This window comes from Pleurodeles waltl, chromosome 4_2, assembly GCF_031143425.1.
Source record: "Pleurodeles waltl isolate 20211129_DDA chromosome 4_2, aPleWal1.hap1.20221129, whole genome shotgun sequence".
Lineage (NCBI taxonomy): Eukaryota > Metazoa > Chordata > Amphibia > Caudata > Salamandridae > Pleurodeles > Pleurodeles waltl.
The window spans coordinates 926,662,632-926,679,596 of record NC_090443.1 but is presented as its reverse complement, the minus strand read 5'-3'; the positions used below and the strand labels follow the sequence as shown (position 1 = coordinate 926,679,596).

Below are 16,965 nucleotides of genomic sequence, written 5' to 3'. Positions count from 1 at the left end.
TATGTTTCTGCTAAAACGTGCGCTTGAAATGTGCCCACGGGGAGTGGCCACCAATGTATACGGGGACTAATGAAAATTACTAATAATGTTGAAATTATATATTAAAGGGTGATTTTATACTAATTATTAAAGGTTATGTTGCTGAAATGCTGCTACTAAAACATTAGGCCTTAGTTAGCATGAGTCAAGGCCCAGCTGCCTGACTCCCATATTAAATGTGTTTTTTTAACGTGCAGTGTGCTGACTTGCTAAGGGACATGAACTCTTGTTTTTTCCAAACTAGAAGCTGAATGTAACTGTAGTAAAATCGTTCTCATGAAATTCATCCTGCTTGTAGAAATATTTTTAGCTGAATGCAACAGTGTAGATTAATGGTAGGTACAAGGTCGCCTAAACCGGTACGGACAATGGAGCCACTGACCAAAGATGTGCAAAGGACCACAAGACTATGAAATTATACTGGACATTCCACCTGCTAAAGACGTCAATCATAAGGACCAATAAAATGCCTGAGAACTGTTATGGAGTGACAAATTTGATGAGCTAATGTAAAGTTAATTGGTTAAAGATAGTTGGGTGCAACCCATTGTCCAACCAGATTTTAGGGGAATGTACAACGAAAAGGGGATAAAAACCCTTGACACCAGGAAGTAAATTAGAACTAGAGAGACGAGAGACTAGGGGAGATGCTGATGCGATTTGCTATGATCCAGACACTTTGTCACTTTGATTAGTGACTTGCTAATTTTAGTTAGGACCATCCTTGTCCTTAGATTGCCCGTTTATACTTTACCTCCTTATGAGGGAAGTACCCTTTTTCCCTTCCAGCCTGAACTGAGTTCCTGACTGAAGGCGAACCAACTGATATCCTGTAGACGAAGACTGAACCCGAGTGCTGACCCAAACTTGGAGGGTAACTATGACAATGAAATTGTGATTGTCTGTTTGCTTTTCCTTTCTAGGTACCAACCGCTTCTTTTGACAGAGACCATAGCTAGATGTTTTCCAAATTGGTGTTACTAAATTGTTTTGCATGAAGCCCAACATGCCAATGCTAATTCGAGGTTAGGTGAGGGGTTCACTAAACTGACGCAAATAGACAAATGACTGAATCTATGCTTTGTTGAATGATGCGCTAATCTTACTCTGCTGGGAATAACCTATGTTTACGCCGTGTTATGTTCTAATATTCGTGATTCTTGCTTTGAAGAAATCTTATCAGAGTTGCCATATTTTAACTATGCTAATGTGTTTCTTGGTTTTGAGACTAATAAAGTTACTAGTAGAATTGTAATCAATAGGGAATAAATATCACAAAATCATACTAAACTGGTGTGGTTATTCATGACTGAAAGGTCATGGTGGTTTTCTGAGTCTTATTAAATGTCACTGACTAAGGTGAAATACATTGTTGTAATAAATATCGCCTTGAGACCCGCACGGGTGAGTAGCGCGCTTTATAAATGTTAATGATTTGATTTGAAATATTGAGGACATTATTTAAGTATTGATTGAAATGTTGATTAACTATTTCGTCCTAATGTGTCTTCAATGAGGGTCAAAAGATTAATTGGCCTAAAACGAGTCCCAAAGTGAATAAATTAGTCATAAACGGACGCGTTATCAATACCTTTCCAGTTGCCCTTTGAACAAAGATGTGAAATCGAGCTCTTTGACCCGTGTGAGAACTTTTTATAGAAATCGCTGACATTAAAAACAGGTGGAACGTGAAATAGGCAGGTGTGCTTTCTATAATTAATTACGAAATCCTCGTTCGCTTGCCAGAGTAAAATTCGAGCTCTTCTCGCTATGACGAAATGCTAGTAACGCGTGTACCACTTTGCTCCTCGGAAGTTTTCTTAGAAATCGCTTCTTCCCAACATGGCTGACTCGAAGGAGGATGTAGAATGTAATTAAATACCCTTTTGAAAGGCGGCGGCCATCTTCAAGTGACTGATTTTTCGTCTCAATTTATAAGATATCAGTTATATTTAAGAAGTAATTTTCAATATTCTGTACGTTGAAAAATATGTTGTGATAGATAGTAACAAGTAGTGGAAATATAATGTATTCGCACCAGACTTCCTATTATAACATTATTTAGTTCTGCCCTGGTGTCAAACTCGAAGCAGGGTACCCAATGCAGTCTATCTTCTATGTCGGCAGCCCTCCTCCCTGCCGGTTTCTGGTCCTGCTCTGGCTTCCTGGCTTGTGGAGGCCGGGTTGTACCGCCCCTGCCTCGGGTGTGTCCTGTGCCGCCTTTCACCAGCTCCTGCATGTTGCAGAGTGTCCTCGGCTCGCTGTCCCGCATTCCTCCTACTCTTCGCGGTATCCTAAACTCTGCCATGAAGCCTCTGGTGGTGTTCGTCCTGGGCGGGCCCGGTGCCGGCAAAGGCACCCAGTGCGAGAAGATAGTGGAGGTGAGACTGAGGAGAGACAAGGGACATTTTCCAACCCATCCAAGCACAGTTCCGCAGCACGGACGTGCAAAAAACGCATATCTCCTGACCGAGTGCCACTTTTCCACCTACTAACTGACGTGGCCGCTAAATCAGGCGGGCTTTCATTTAAATGCATGATTATTGGGCATCGCTCCCCCACCTCGCTATCTGGTCCATTCTCAGACCATACCTCGCCCTCTGTTATACGTAGAGCATCTATCCCAGGCGCCTCTTTGTTTTCTGAGGCTTAATCCCAAGAACTCCACCAAGGCACATATCCACCTTCCAAAACACGTATTATTTTATGGACCCCCCCTTCCTGATACACGCCACGATTACCTCTATTCTGGGGTTTATTCCAAACCTTCTAATGCATGTTTTCACGAAACATCCGCCCTCCTCCAGTTTCTAGCGTTTTATCTCGTGGTATTCTTTTTGTTGTTGTTCTTTTATCAGATTGTCAGCTGTGGGACACTCCAGCTCAACCCTCCACGTCACCAGCACAAAAATGCACACTCTCTTCTCGTGAGGGATCTGCCCTGTTTTTTCCCCTCTCTGTTTTAGTCAGGGGGTCGTCTTTTGCCATGGGTGACCTTCAGAGGTGGACCTAGAGCTATCTACCGTAAGGGCATGCAAAGGACAATGTTTTTCTACATGTCTATATTGATTCAGTTTAAAGTGCTTTTAATCATGTTTTAACACTTTGTGGGTGCTATTATTAACACACCCATCAGCTACCATCCTTTTCCTTCCATCACCCCCTTATTTCCTTCTGTTGCTTAACAATTTCGCCAACCAACTGCTTAGCAGCAGCGTAATGGATCTAAGGCGTGGGTGATTCAGGTGATTTGGGGGTGGTAACTTGATGTTTGTTTTCAGTGGCTAGCCACTGATCTGCTGTAAATAGTGAGAAACTGATCTGTGAACATTAATGCCCCCCTGCTGCCTCATTTCGTACAGTTGTGAGGGTGTGAAATTTCTTTCCACCCAGGATGCTATGCTAGCACAGGCCGACAAGGCTAGGAAACACTAAGGGGCATACTTACCTCTTTTTCACACAATGCAGGCAAAGTTGTATATCAGGATCGATCATTCCACTTCGTAGCATTTAGACTTGTGTTAATTGTTAGCGGTCTACACCCTAGGGGCTGGGTCTGCGATGGTTCTGGTGCTCGTCTCATTTTTCTGGTTCAACCTATTCTCCCTGTCTGTTCTGTCCTGTCCGTGCCATCTAAGTGGACCCGTTTCTTTGCTCAAAGGTGTTTTGCCCTTGATTTGCCTGTTTTGTGAATATCTTCGCTGCCCACCCCATGGACTTTTCTGTTTCCACGGTTATCTTTACCATGCATGTGGCATCTTGTGTTTTCAGGGAGTCAATCTCTTTGGTGCCTTCTTTCAGAAGACACTCGATGGTTGCCTATGTTAACGTTGTTCCCTGATCCTCATGTACTTCATGTATTAGTTTTGAGCCTGAGCTCTTTTGTTATTTTCAGACTATATTATGCACCCAAAGATTTTTCCTCACTGCTCTGCCTTATCTTGTACTAGGATACTTCTATTCTACTGGGTCTACTTAGTACCGTGGGCCGTCATCCCTCTTTAGACTGTACTTACCTGTACACTTCAGGTCCATCTTTTCTTTGTTCCCGAGTTATGTAGTAGTGTTCAGTCAATTTTTACCTGACACCTGGTCTGTATGGCAGTCTGAGGTGTATCTTTACCTTAATGTGGATGTTTTGTGACTCTCCAGTCTAGCTTCATTGTGCGCCTGGCAACTGATGATATTCTAGTCCTGGTTTTATTGGCTTCCTGGTTGGTGTGTTTGAGCTGTGTTGGCAAATGTAAAATTTTACAGATTTACAGACGGTGCTTAAAGTTTTTGGTGCTAAAAACCTCCTAAATTTTGACAAACCTTGTTTCAAGGCAGTCCAAGCAATGACTCCAAATTAATGAAGTAAGGCTTGCAGGAAAAGCTTGTTTTTTTCCCAATTTCAGCACTATGGCAATCACATGACCTATCAGCAGCTAGCGAATTGCCTAGACAGAGGAAATGAAAGCTGTCATTTGTTCTGTAGGTTTTGCCTTGCACCTGGCCTTAATGCAGTGCTTAATTTGTAACCAAATAAGTGCCAGGGCCCTCTTCAGGAGGCCACTGCAGCCTGCACAAAACATTGTCCCTGCCAGCAACAGTACCAGCAATCACACTCCTATAAGTGTGACAATTCATACTAATCCAGGCCCCGAAATCTATACGAATGGCTTGGGCAGCAGCTAATAGTCATATTTAATGTATATTGAATTAATAAACAACTGCTGTTGTGCTCATGTCTGATTAGACATTCACAAGCACCAGTGTTGACAATTAAGTGCCCGTGCGGAGCACCGAAACCCACCTGCTCAAATTAAGCACTGCCTTTCTGTACTCCTGGATCTTTCTTTACCTTGGGCATAAGTCCTTCACTACCCTTTAATTTTGTGCCTTGTCTTTCCCTTTCAGATTGTTCGTTCCTTGTCTTGATACTTCTTTGCTGCAAGTTCTGACTTTACTTTGTGCTAAGGCCTTTCTGTGTTTTCTGTCTGGTCTTTCTTCTTTTTGGTTTTGTCTTTGCTTGACAACAGTTCTCTTGAATCACAGTTGTTTGTCTTGTGTCCCTCCCGGTGTTCTTTAAGGCTCATACCCTGTCTGCGCTTGTCTTTTCTCTTGTCATCATTGCTTTCCTGATTTCTCCTGTAGGCAGTTGGTCGCAGGATACCACCACTCTTTTGGAGTTGGATGAACAAGTAGCCCTTAGTGATGTGTTGTAGATATTGACAAGTCATGAACGTGGCAATTAAGCTGAATGGAGAGTGGAGGTATGGTCTGAATTAGCAAAGGAGTTAGGGGGACATATGTTATATATAATCCTCGTGCAGGTAGCTCTTGAGTACTGATTTTGCGGGGACATTACATGTCAGTAGAGAGCTGCTGTACATTTGAAGCTCGGATTAGTTAGAAGACAGGATCCCTTCTATCGGAAGCCGAAACAGGCATCCCCATCACTGCCTAATCTCAGATTTGAAGTACTCTTGTTAAGTCATTGCCAAGCCACTGCAGTAAGTGTCTAATGTCGCCACACATCGTTTTAGAATTTAAAGTCATGGTCTGCATGAAAAGAATAGCCAAGGGAAAGTGGCTCCCATTTATTACAGTGCAGCTCATTTTTTCTTCTCACGTATGTATCTGAATTTGCTTTAAAGCGAGAGTTTCTTATTTTGGATGGTAAACTTTGGGGAGGAGAACTGTGAGCTACAAATAGAGCACTGTGTAATTTTGTCTTAGTCACCGTTCGTGTTTGTGGAGCTGCAGAGTGTAATTTAGGGCTGGGCAGCCTATGGAACATGGAATGACTAGCACATGTTGAAAGATCCCATGCAGTTAGATTAATTGAATAGGTGAAACTAAATGACGCAATATATTTGTATTATTAAAGAGTGTGGACTCTACTGTCAGACCGATAAATACTAAAGATGCCCAGTGAAACGTTATGTTCGTTGAATAGTGAGCTGCCCAGGTCGCGTTGCAAGGTTTGGAGACGTGTTAAGAGTTTTTTGAAAACGTGGTTTGCAATGTAAAACGTTTATATTATTATTATTATTCAGAATTTGACATTGTTATACTGGTTTTTGTTTTCTGTGACTGTATCTGCGAGCCTCTCATCTAATGCCAAGCCCCCAACTATAACAAGCATTTGCAATGCAGTCGGTCTTGTATTTGTGAAAGTTAGAGCTCTTGGCATTGAAAATGGCATTTTAAAAAACTTTTTTTAAACTTTTTTTTTTGTATGCAGTTAAGTGATGATGTTTGCATAGCGCTCTTGCCATTTGTATGACCTTGTGGCGCTGGAGAACCAGAAAATGAGAAATAGGTTTTGAGGGGGAGGAGATGAGTGAAATGGTGGCTGTGAAAAAAAAATAAGTAACAACATCCTGAAAAAAGCAAACACTCCTAGAGAATGCAAGATTACGTAAAGCATGTGAAATGTAAGCAAGAGCAACATGGTTAAGTATACTGGCTGGATAAAACCCTTCAACATTTACTGTCCTAATGTGCACTATGCTGGGAAAGGGGTCCCATAGGACCTCTTTTGTCCACATAAGGTACTGCACTCTGCAATCTTGAACTCCACACACCCCCAATGACTTTCGGGCGCTGTGCTGAAAAATGAAGCGTGATGCCCGTTTTTAGAAATGTTTTTCGCTGTGCAATCAGGTTATGAGGGAGGGGAGACGAGTAATGTGCAGGCTGGAAAACAAAAGAGAAACATCATTCTGGAAAAAGCAAACACTCATAGAGAATGCAAGATTAAGTAACACATGTGAAATGTAAGCAGGGACAAGGGACAACATGGTTACGTTAATTTAGATTTTGTATTTTTGTGAAATTAATAAAATGTTTGTTTATTTGAGATGTTGATCCATTAACTTTTATTTATTAATATCATTCAAGTTGTGTAATATTTTGGGACAATATATATATATATATATATATATATATATATATATATATCACCTACTGGAAGTCGCCAGTAGATAGTTATAGTTAGGACCATATTTCCATAGGAAAAGCTTTTTTTGGACTTTCCTATATCTTTGGCACCGTTTGACAAATCTTCACAGAATAAAAAAAAGAAAAAGTGTTGCAGTGTGTTTCTTGTTGTGCGTGGAAAGTTTCAGGGTGATCCGTCAAGCAGGGGGCGAGAGAAAGGGGCTAAAAAAAACATTGCATTTATCATGTTAATTTCCATCGGATTCTTAAGACATGAACTACAGGCTGAACCACTTGACGGACTTGCACCAAATGTGTCAGAAAGCTAGCTGGCGGTACGCACATTGCTTTTTTTTAGCTCATTTGGTGTACAACTGTTCAGTACTTTTTGAGATATTGAATGGAAAATAAATGTGCATATCTCTAGCTGTGAATAATTTGTGAATTTCACGAATTTTTCGCAAATATGTGCGTGAAAAGAAGTGTTGCAATTGGCTGACTGCTACCAGACTACAAAGCTGCAGCTGCCATTTTATTTCATAGAATACGGTTCCTGGGGGGTGAAATTCTAAATTGAAAGTGGCATAACAGGCCAGGGTGAAGATACCGTGACCCCAGGGGTGTGATATAGGTGTGTTTTAGGTGCAAATTATGGGTTTGAAATAATGTTGCATCACCATGTGCGATATTCGCGGGTATGGAAAAATTTGAAAGAAAAACTAGACTTTCATAAACTAATTAATTCACTCATACATGCACTCAGAGACTCATGCGTCCGCTCACATTCCAACTCAGACACTCATGCGCTCCTCAGAATAGCACACCCACTTTAAGACCCACTTTAATATTCCTGCCCCCACTCGCAGATCCAGTGTCAGAGACAGGCCATGTGGCCAACCTGCGTTGCCCACAGCCAAAGAACATGTGTGGCGTGGGGTTGTGTGGTATAAGGGCTTTGCTGCAAGGCCTGGCGGTAGGCCAGGCCTTGTGACCAACCCCTTTGGCCGTGTGCGGCGTGGATTGGAATAACGTGTAGTAATTTAAAATTGCTTTACATAAAAAAATAACATAGAAATTAATTGAAAATAACAAAGGTTACAGGGATTATAGAGTTAGGCTCTGAATTTACTCGTAAAAAAACATAGAAATTCAGCAGCTCTAGTTAGTTCTTTTAAGTAACTATAACTTGCACCATAAAGTAACTATAACTTGCACCTTCGCCATGCACAGCTAATTACTCCACATATATCATTGATGAGAACTTGTATGGCATCTTTGATATTATCACTGCAACATTTGTAATACAATTATTGATAAAAAGGAAACTGTGCATGGCAAGGGGCACAAGTTCTAGTTACCATCGGGTGTGAGTTATAGTTAGTTAAAATAACTCTAACTGCTGAATTTCTTTGGTTTTGTATGACTACATTCAGAACCTAACTATAACGTTCCTGTAACCTTTGTTTTTTTTTTCAAGTGAATATAAATATATACATTTATTAAACAGGGTTGATTGAAATGTTGTAACTCTACTTAGCTATACCAGAGACTGCAGAGCTGGCGGAACTATTAACGTTGCAAGAAAAGGCTGCCAGATGTTTGTCTGAAATCTTTCTTTCCACTTCACATGGAAAATGTTGAAAGGCAATTTGAATAAATGTGGCCAAGCAGTACTATACAGAGGATGACAAATCCGGAGGTTGGTGCAGTTAAATGAGTGTGGCATGGTCGAACGCAAAGCAGGCAAGACCACAAGGCCGCCGACAATAGGAGTTCAGCCTCATCAAGCTAGTCCACATGGGGTTGAAGAAAGGCGACTTCATTGAGCGATCAACAGGCAGGACTATCTGAGTGTGGCATCAAAGAGTGATCGACAGCCACGTGTATCTGATCGCAGCATCATTCATTCACCTTCATTAGCTCACGGGTAAGCTTTACGGCAAGAGTTCACACCCGCTGCTCGCTCGGTTCTTGTCAGAAGAGGATAGAGATGGAGAATGGCCTGCTCTCACCAGAGTTGGCCAGGGAACCGCTGGCCACTCACGAGGCCTCGAAGTCAGAGGGGATGGAACCTTCAAGGACCTAACATGCTACGTCCTGTACCAGCACCGTAAGGAGTGGGCAGATGTCACCTCAGTGCCCCAGGATGACCGGCCCAAACCGGTGGTGCAGATCCTTTACAGAGTAATGTGCTGTCAGAAAAAAAACAAGCATTTGCAATGCAATGGGTCTTGCGTTTGCTTGAGCTAGAGCAATTAGCATTGTAAATTCCTAACCGGACGTTTCTTGCCACATACATTGAAAATGAAAATAAAACAGTTTCCAGTAACTAACTGGATTTTCCCTGCCATAAAAACTGAAAGGAAAAGTTTCACATAAGCGAGCTGATGGCCACCATCAGTGCAAAGCAGACACACCAAGGGAAATAAAAGTTCACTTGTAGTGAAACCTATTGGCAAAAGTGCAATTATCCATGTAACCAACAAAAGTGCAACTAACTATGTAATGGGGTCGATGTCATGCAAAGTGCGCGACTTCTGCCCAGCGAGATCACACTGAAAAAAAGAGAAAAAGTAGTCCAGAAACTGGATGGAAAACGTGGAGCCTTGTATGTTTTCAGTAGTTGATCGCTGTGCTCGAGGATGGCTGAACACCGGAAAAGGCATGACTTAGGCATGCCTTTCACTAATAAAAGCAAGCAGATTTTAAAAGGCAAGTCCATGAGCCAATGAAAGAGACTGATGTGCCATGGGTGTGGTTTGAAGCCCAAAGAGAGATTACAACATGAGACGGAGCGCTTTGCGCTCGCCCCTAATAGGTAACAGTATCCTGGAAAAAGCAAACACTCATAGAAAATGCTAGATTAAGTAAAGCATGCGAAATGGAAGCAGGAACAGCACGGTTATGCTAACGCTTTTAGACTTATAATATGTTGGCTGTAAAAAAACCTGCAACGTTTACTGTTCTAGTGTGCACGAAGGAGGGAAGAGGTGCAGTACCATAGGCTGTCATTAGGTGTCCTTTGGGACCTCTTTTGGCCACATAAGGTACTGCAATCTGCAATGTTGAATTCAACACTGCTCCAATGACTTTCAGGCACCTGAAAAATTAAGCGTGGCGCCTGTTTTGAGAAAATCTTTACAATGTGCATCCAGGTTATGAGTGTTGGGAGACCAGTAATATGCTGTTTGGAAAAAAAAAATGCTATATGAAACTTAACGTAGTCATGTAAAACAATCTTCTGCTTGAGTTCTCGCTATATGAAATTTCACATCCTCATGTTAAGTGCTCAGATGCCACAAAGAAACCGTAGCATGCCCAGAACAAGGAAGAGGAAGAAACAACATACCGCCATGCATCGTGAAGCGCTGAGGCAAAAGAAAAAAAATAGTGTGCCACACAAAGCTATGTGGCCCATCATGCAATAATCCATGTAACAGGGTCAGTCTGCAATGCAGTAACAAAGCAGTCTCAAAGCGGGACAAACGTGAAGCATTTACCTACGAAATCAATGGAATTTTGAAAGGCACGCCAATGAAACAATAAAAGTGAATGGTGTGGTTAAAGCTCACAGGTGTAGATTACAACATGGCGAGAGACATCGCTTGCACACTGCCTAGGCTCTATCTAAGAAGGAAGTTGATTGTTATTCTAATTTACAGGGGAGATATCAGTGTTGCAAGTATCACTTTTTGATTCATGTTTGAGTTGCTAACGTAATCCATGTCACTTGAATTAAACAGCCCACGTTACGGCAGTTGCATGTTTTTCATTTGGGGCTCTTTATATTTCCCCATGGTCGTCTTGTTTTTTTATTTAACCACTAATAGACTCCCCTACTTGCTTGTTTGCACCTTTTGTAATTTGGTTTTACTGGGTGTCACTTCTGATCTTTAAGTATGCCTTTTCCCTCGTGGCTGCCTCTGCCCTTTAGTTCATTCAGTCGTGCCACTGGGAAGAGCTATGATGGTCTCCAGAGGTCTGTGACTTCTGCAGGTCTCCAGGTAAGTGAGGAAAGCTGTCCTCTTCTGCAATCAGTTCTGCCCTTTCAGTAGGACTACTGTTCTTAAGCCATGTTTGCTAATGCCTACCTGGCCCATTCATTTTGTTTTGGTTTGGCAGTGTGACCTCATAATTCCTTGGTCTGTACAGTCACATTGATAAAACTACATATGATTGGGTCTGGGGTGCATACTTCTGCAATACTTTTGGAAACCCGCAAACACAAGGTACTCTCACTCTATCGCATGTCCATTACCAGTCAGTTAAATCTGACCTCATGTCATGGAAGATTTAGAGAATAAAAGAAAGGCATTGCATGGTTTGACATTGTCTGACCGTTTTTTGTGTGTGTTTTTTCCCCATGGCCAGTTTGTCCTTACAGTGTGTGTGTGTCTGCGTGTGAGGGCTGTGCATCATCAAGGTAGCAGGATGCAGGATTGCTGTATCAGAAAATCAGATGTAAATGCTTTTCATTAGTTGAGACAGCATGAAGCCCTTTTCCCACACCGAAGATTGTGCACAGTTCTTATACATGCCCACCACTCTGAGCAAGTTTGGTACATGAGCCTGTTTTTGGGTGACAGCAGGTAGACCTAAATATAAGTAAGGGGGTGAGGGTCCTGTGATTGAGAACTGGCAAGCATTTGGTTTCCGTGTTACTGAACCATCCCGCACTCTCCGTGAGATCTGGTTAGTTACACGCAGGATAGTCACATTGTACGTGGATTGGAAGTTTTGAAGTATGGCCTACAGCATGCCTCACAGAATGTTGATGATCATCCTTGTTTCTTGGATATCCACTAAACCTTTTGACAGTATGCCTAAGTGCATCTGTTTAGTCGTTGCTGTACTTTCAGTGACATGGCCGTAGTGTGTTTAGGTAGCTTTTGCTTTGAAAATTTCAGCCTGCCCAATATATGGCTTATTTTCAGTTGTGCACCCTACATCTTCCAATTAAGTGTTTTACCTTCGAATTGAGGCACAAGAGCAAGCGATTGGTATGTATTTATATGCTATTTCCATAGTGCGAACCTAGCCAGTAGGCAGCGGATTTCTGTTTATGGTCAAAAGTAAGCTTAAAGTCAACAAGTACTAGGAGAGGAAGCTGAGCTGGAAGCGATTAGTGTATTGTATGCAGATTGACCGATGAACGCCTCCTTCTGTAGACTGGCTTCGGCAGTCACGTGTGTTTAAAGCCGTCATGTTGTTAGTGTGCAGCATGATTGTCTATTTGCGCTTCTAATTTCTAAAGATAAAACTGCCGTGTGCCTTAATCACATTTAGCGTAATTCAAGCTGTCTCTGCACGGATTCTAGGTTTGAAGCTCCTGCTGAAAACAGAGGGTAACACCGGTCCATGCAGGCCCTGCGGCAGGGGGAAGGAGGGAACCTTTTTAGGGGGTTCCTAATCACCCCCGTTGGAGGGAGGCGGGGGGAGGGGCAGTTGAGCCAAAAGCATATGACTATTTCAGATTTATTATAGACTGTTGTGGGGGCGCTGGGGAGGGGGAGTTTATGACATCCTGCAGGGGTGGGCCCTCATTTGGCGTTACACCCCTGGCAGTCTGAAGAGGCTCTCTCCCACACATGCTGTTCTCACTCTCAGACCTAAACAGCAGAAAATGTCATAACAGGGCAGACCATGGTCACTTCCCGGGTTAGTAGTGTGCGAGCAGGTGGGCGTTTTTGCCTTCTTCATACTTAAATGATTACTTTCATTCTCATTCACACAAGTTACGCCAGACCTGGTGACGTGTGCTTCTGGTAACGTGTTGCAAGACTAGCAATGGAATGTTACTCTCTCAGACCCATCTTAAATGTTTGAAGGCTGTCGCATATAATTGTCGCAGTGTTCCCTCATTCCTTTATATACGTATATATTTCGATGGCCTACGCGTGCACAACAGACCAAATCAATTGTAGCACTTTTCCCTGGAAAGCTGTTCTGAGCCCTTAAAATTGACGTAGCTTGATAATCAAAACCAGACCGTTTCCAGTGTGGTACTGTGAAAGTGAACCCTCGGCCATGTTACCTGAAGCACTTACGGTCTGGTTAAACACTTTCCACTGCTACCGGTCCTACAATCTGCACAGTATTTGAGCATCTCTTCAGCTTGAATTTTCTTGTTTTTGATTTAGGCGGTGATAAGAGCGTGGACCAGTTCGCAATGCACAATAAAGTGGTTTATAAAGATGTTTTTATGATTTGCCGAATGAATGACGTTTGAGCTGTCCATATGCCAAATAAATCATTTTGGGGACAGGAGATTAAGGGACTGAGGACTTGTGTGCGCTGCTTGGTATTGCTGACTTTTCAGTTGGTTGGTTAAGAGAGGTGTGTAACTGAATGCTTCTGAAATAGAGTTTAGCTCCTTTGCCATGCATGCATTGTATGTTTCCATTTGGTGGATATTTAGAAACGTAAATTCTACATGCCAGCACTGTAAGGCTGTGCTCTTTCATGTGGTGTTTCAGTTTGGTGGGTGAAACCAGAGCCGGACTGGCCTGCAAGGCGATCGTCAGGCAGTGCCTGATGGGCTGGTCTGACAGGTCAGTGTGTCGGTTTTTTGATTGATTTGTGAGTTTGTTATGGACTTCTGCGCCTTTTTGTCCTGTTGATTTTCTTGATATAAGAGAAATCATTGTCTTCCGGAAACTCATCCACGCAGTCTTCCTTAACTTCCAAAACACTAATTCCGCGGGCCCTTACGAGTTAAAAACTGCCCCACATTTTAGCTATTTAATTCCCCAATGGGGGCACTTTTAGTTTGGTGCCCTGCCATATTATCTTCCCCAGTCCGACCCCAGGTGAAACTCCGGTAGAAAGGTGTAGCTGGATTCCAGTGGCTAGTGTAAATGGTACGCACATTCCAGCTGACTGTCATAGTACTGTCGATACACAGGTTGCTGCCGGTCTGTGGTAGACCTCAGAGCAGACCAGCCGGGCACACCCTAAACAATTATGAATTCCTGGTTGAAACGTAGTGCTTAATTCAACACATAACGTACAGTTAACTAGTGGGGGCCTGTTAAGGGGCTTCTGGGCCATGGCTTTGATCGGCAGAATTTGGTGTTTGAACTTTTATTCCATATTAAGCTACACATGTAATCTGAAAAAGGGCATTTTAAATCCGGTTAATTTATGTAGCCCAGAATAAGGGGTTTAGATGGTCACACCCGAAAGAAACATGTTGGAGTGGTAGGCTCCGTGGGCGGCAATGCTGAAAGCGGCTTCAGCCCTGTTTCTTGTGGCTGCAATCTGATCCTTTTCTTTCTGTAATACACTGGGTGTGTGCATGAGGTCCCGGCTGCCTCGTCATCCGTGGGCTCCTGGCGAACCTGCCTCAGATGGAACATGGTTTCTTTGAAGGTTCCGCCTGTTTTAATGGTATTTTTTAGCCTAAAGAGCAAAGCGTTATATGATAGACCCAGTTGGGTCCCTTTTGGAAGAAAAATGTAATTTATTAAGACACCTTTAACAGTGCACTGAAATAACAATAAAAGGACCGTTAACGACTGAAATATGTGGCTCTGGTGCGAATGTAAAATTTCATGTCGCCCCCGTTTTGTATCCAGTTTTTTTATTTAAGTGCAGGGCTTTGAAGGCCTTTTTTGACGTACGTGTCTGCTATCGTTTTGATATTTATATTTGCTGCTGAGCTCGGGATCAGTGGACTTTTGGCTTTGCGAGTAAGTGGGCACTCGTCTGTTTTTTTTTTTTTTTTTTTTTAACCATGACCCCAGCCTTAAGGATATGCAGAAATGCTTTTTTTATGGAATTCCTGACAATTCTGCGCCAACTAATTGTTTTTATTTTAACTCATCGCGTGGTAGGTGCATTGTGACCTCCTGCCACAGTTGGCTCCAGGATCTTGTAGGTTGAGCACATTTGAAATGTATATGAAGGGAGCCTGTGCTGATAAAACGGGAACATGCAAGGAGCCCCCGTGGAAAAGTATTATTAAAATTCCCCGGAATTATGAAGCATCAGGTAGGGATGTCGGCTTAGGGCCATAGCTGGGCATTCCTTCATTCAGGAAGTCTTCATTGTTCGGGGGATGGAGCAAGAGTAAATTGTTTTAAGGAATTATGTCTCGAGGGGCTGGACAGTGAGGGTGGCCTTGTGACGCAGAGGAAGTGTGTCAGATCCCACATGCCGGCAGATTACACCGTATAATAGAAGAGGTATCCTCAGGAGTGGACCTCCCAGCCTTCCAGTCCGATTTAAATAAATCCTAGGTGTTTGACCCACGTGCAAGCATTTTGCAGCCTTGGGTGAAGTGATCTCTTTCCATTACATGCCTCACTTGTGGCCTCATTTATTTCTTGTACGACCATTTGACTCTTCTTGCTGCTTGTGTCCTCGGAGTTCCAGGCCAGACCCTCGTCATACTCTAACCCCAAACCTGCCTGTTGTTGGCCACCTCTCCCTCCCAGTCCCGACACACGACAGAGCAGGTTCTTAACCAGTACTGCACTCTGAAAATCCGCATGGCGTTACCTGCCACCTTCCCATTTTTAAAACATTCATTTTAAAGATGTCAAGAGACAAAAAACACAACCTAGAAGGAGGATGAATTATATTTTCTGTAGCAAACTAAAGGTGTGGCATTTGGGGAGATTATGTTACGTGGTTACGGTGCAGTGTACGGAAAGTATTGAATTGGCTTTGCGTGCACTTTGGCCTCCCACTTTCACCTGCTTGTACTGCCTCTGTGCGCTGCCTGCTGTTTGTACAACTAAGCAAACTGCCGAGGTGCGCCTGCATTGCAACACTAGGTTGTTCATAGCTTCTTAACACGAGGATATCCTTCTGGGGAAATAACTGCAATCTCCTGCATTTTTACAGCTGCAGATTAGAAGCACTTGAAAGTACACGTTTTGTGAGTTACTGACTCCATTTGGGTGATTGTGGCATTTGCGCTGTTGTGTATTCAACATTTTATTGTATTTCTTCTTCTTTTTAAATCATTAATGACTTGTAGAGTGGAGTGTGGTTTTAGTTTTTCTTCCCTTGCTGTTGGATGGCAAGATCAGTATAATAAAAAGTAAAATACGAGTTACTAATGCTTACAACATTGAAAGGGACTAGATTTTAATGTGGTAGCGCTACATAAAGTGGCAAAGATCTGCGTCGGGGACGCATCATCAGGTTTCAGCACTCCAGTTCCACATGAGCTGGTCAAATTGCTTTTCTCACCCCTTGCTCAATCGAGGTGTGTCTGAAAGATAGACCTCCTCCTTGTTGTATGTTTCCAACTTACCATGTACCTTTTGCGCAGCATAAGTACCAGATTCTAAGTTTGGTTAGTAACATCTGTTACATCCCCGTCCACCTCACTTGACAGTAAAATCAAAACGTCACCAAATGTACGTAACCTGTTCTTTTTGCTGCTGTGGTAGCAAGAAAGTGGTTGCTGCTCTAGGCTTTTGCTGATGCTTCTAGACCTCCAGAGACCATCGCAAAGCAGTGGAATGGTGGATGATGGTCAGCTGTCTTGCCCTCCTTCTCCAACCTCAGGTGTCTCGGCAGCCTTGTGATGGGTAGGAGAATGGAGGTGACACTGTGGTGTTGGCAATCACCATTTTCATTAGCAGCATCAACAAGTAATTGGTCTCCATGTGCAGTGGCTCTCTGTTTAAGAGCCACGACTGTGACATATGGGTAGGAAGTGGGATGAAGCGTGGGAGTGGACGATAGTAGGACACCATGTAAGATTTCTCTAAAATAATATTAATAATATAAATATCTGTGCAGAGTGGGGGAAAACCAAAAGTTAAGAGGGTAGTTGGGTGCCAGGTTTTCTTTAAATAACTTTTTTGTGAGGGTCTTAGTAGGTAATGAGTACGGGGGAGAAAACTTTAAGGAATGGGTTGAGGAAATTTATTTATTTTGTGTGTTGCTCCTCCAAGTTTCCATTGTCAATGCACTGCTGCAGGGGGTCCCCATAGAGAGCATACCCAATGGGGGTTACCTACCAGTAAGAGGGATTTTGAC

At 42.8% G+C, this 16,965-nt stretch overlaps 1 protein-coding gene across 1 annotated transcript in view; it reads left to right on the top strand.

Annotated features, from left to right (window-relative positions):
* The first annotated feature begins 2,175 nt into the window (after window positions 1–2,175).
* The window catches only part of CMPK1 (cytidine/uridine monophosphate kinase 1), an 87,360-nt gene continuing 72,570 nt past the window's right edge, over window positions 2,176–16,965 (top strand). Inside the window, exon 1 of the mRNA XM_069232711.1 lies at window positions 2,176–2,420. Within this exon, the coding sequence (XP_069088812.1) occupies window positions 2,277–2,420 (144 nt within the window). The 5' untranslated portion in view covers window positions 2,176–2,276. The remainder of the gene's footprint in view (window positions 2,421–16,965) is intronic.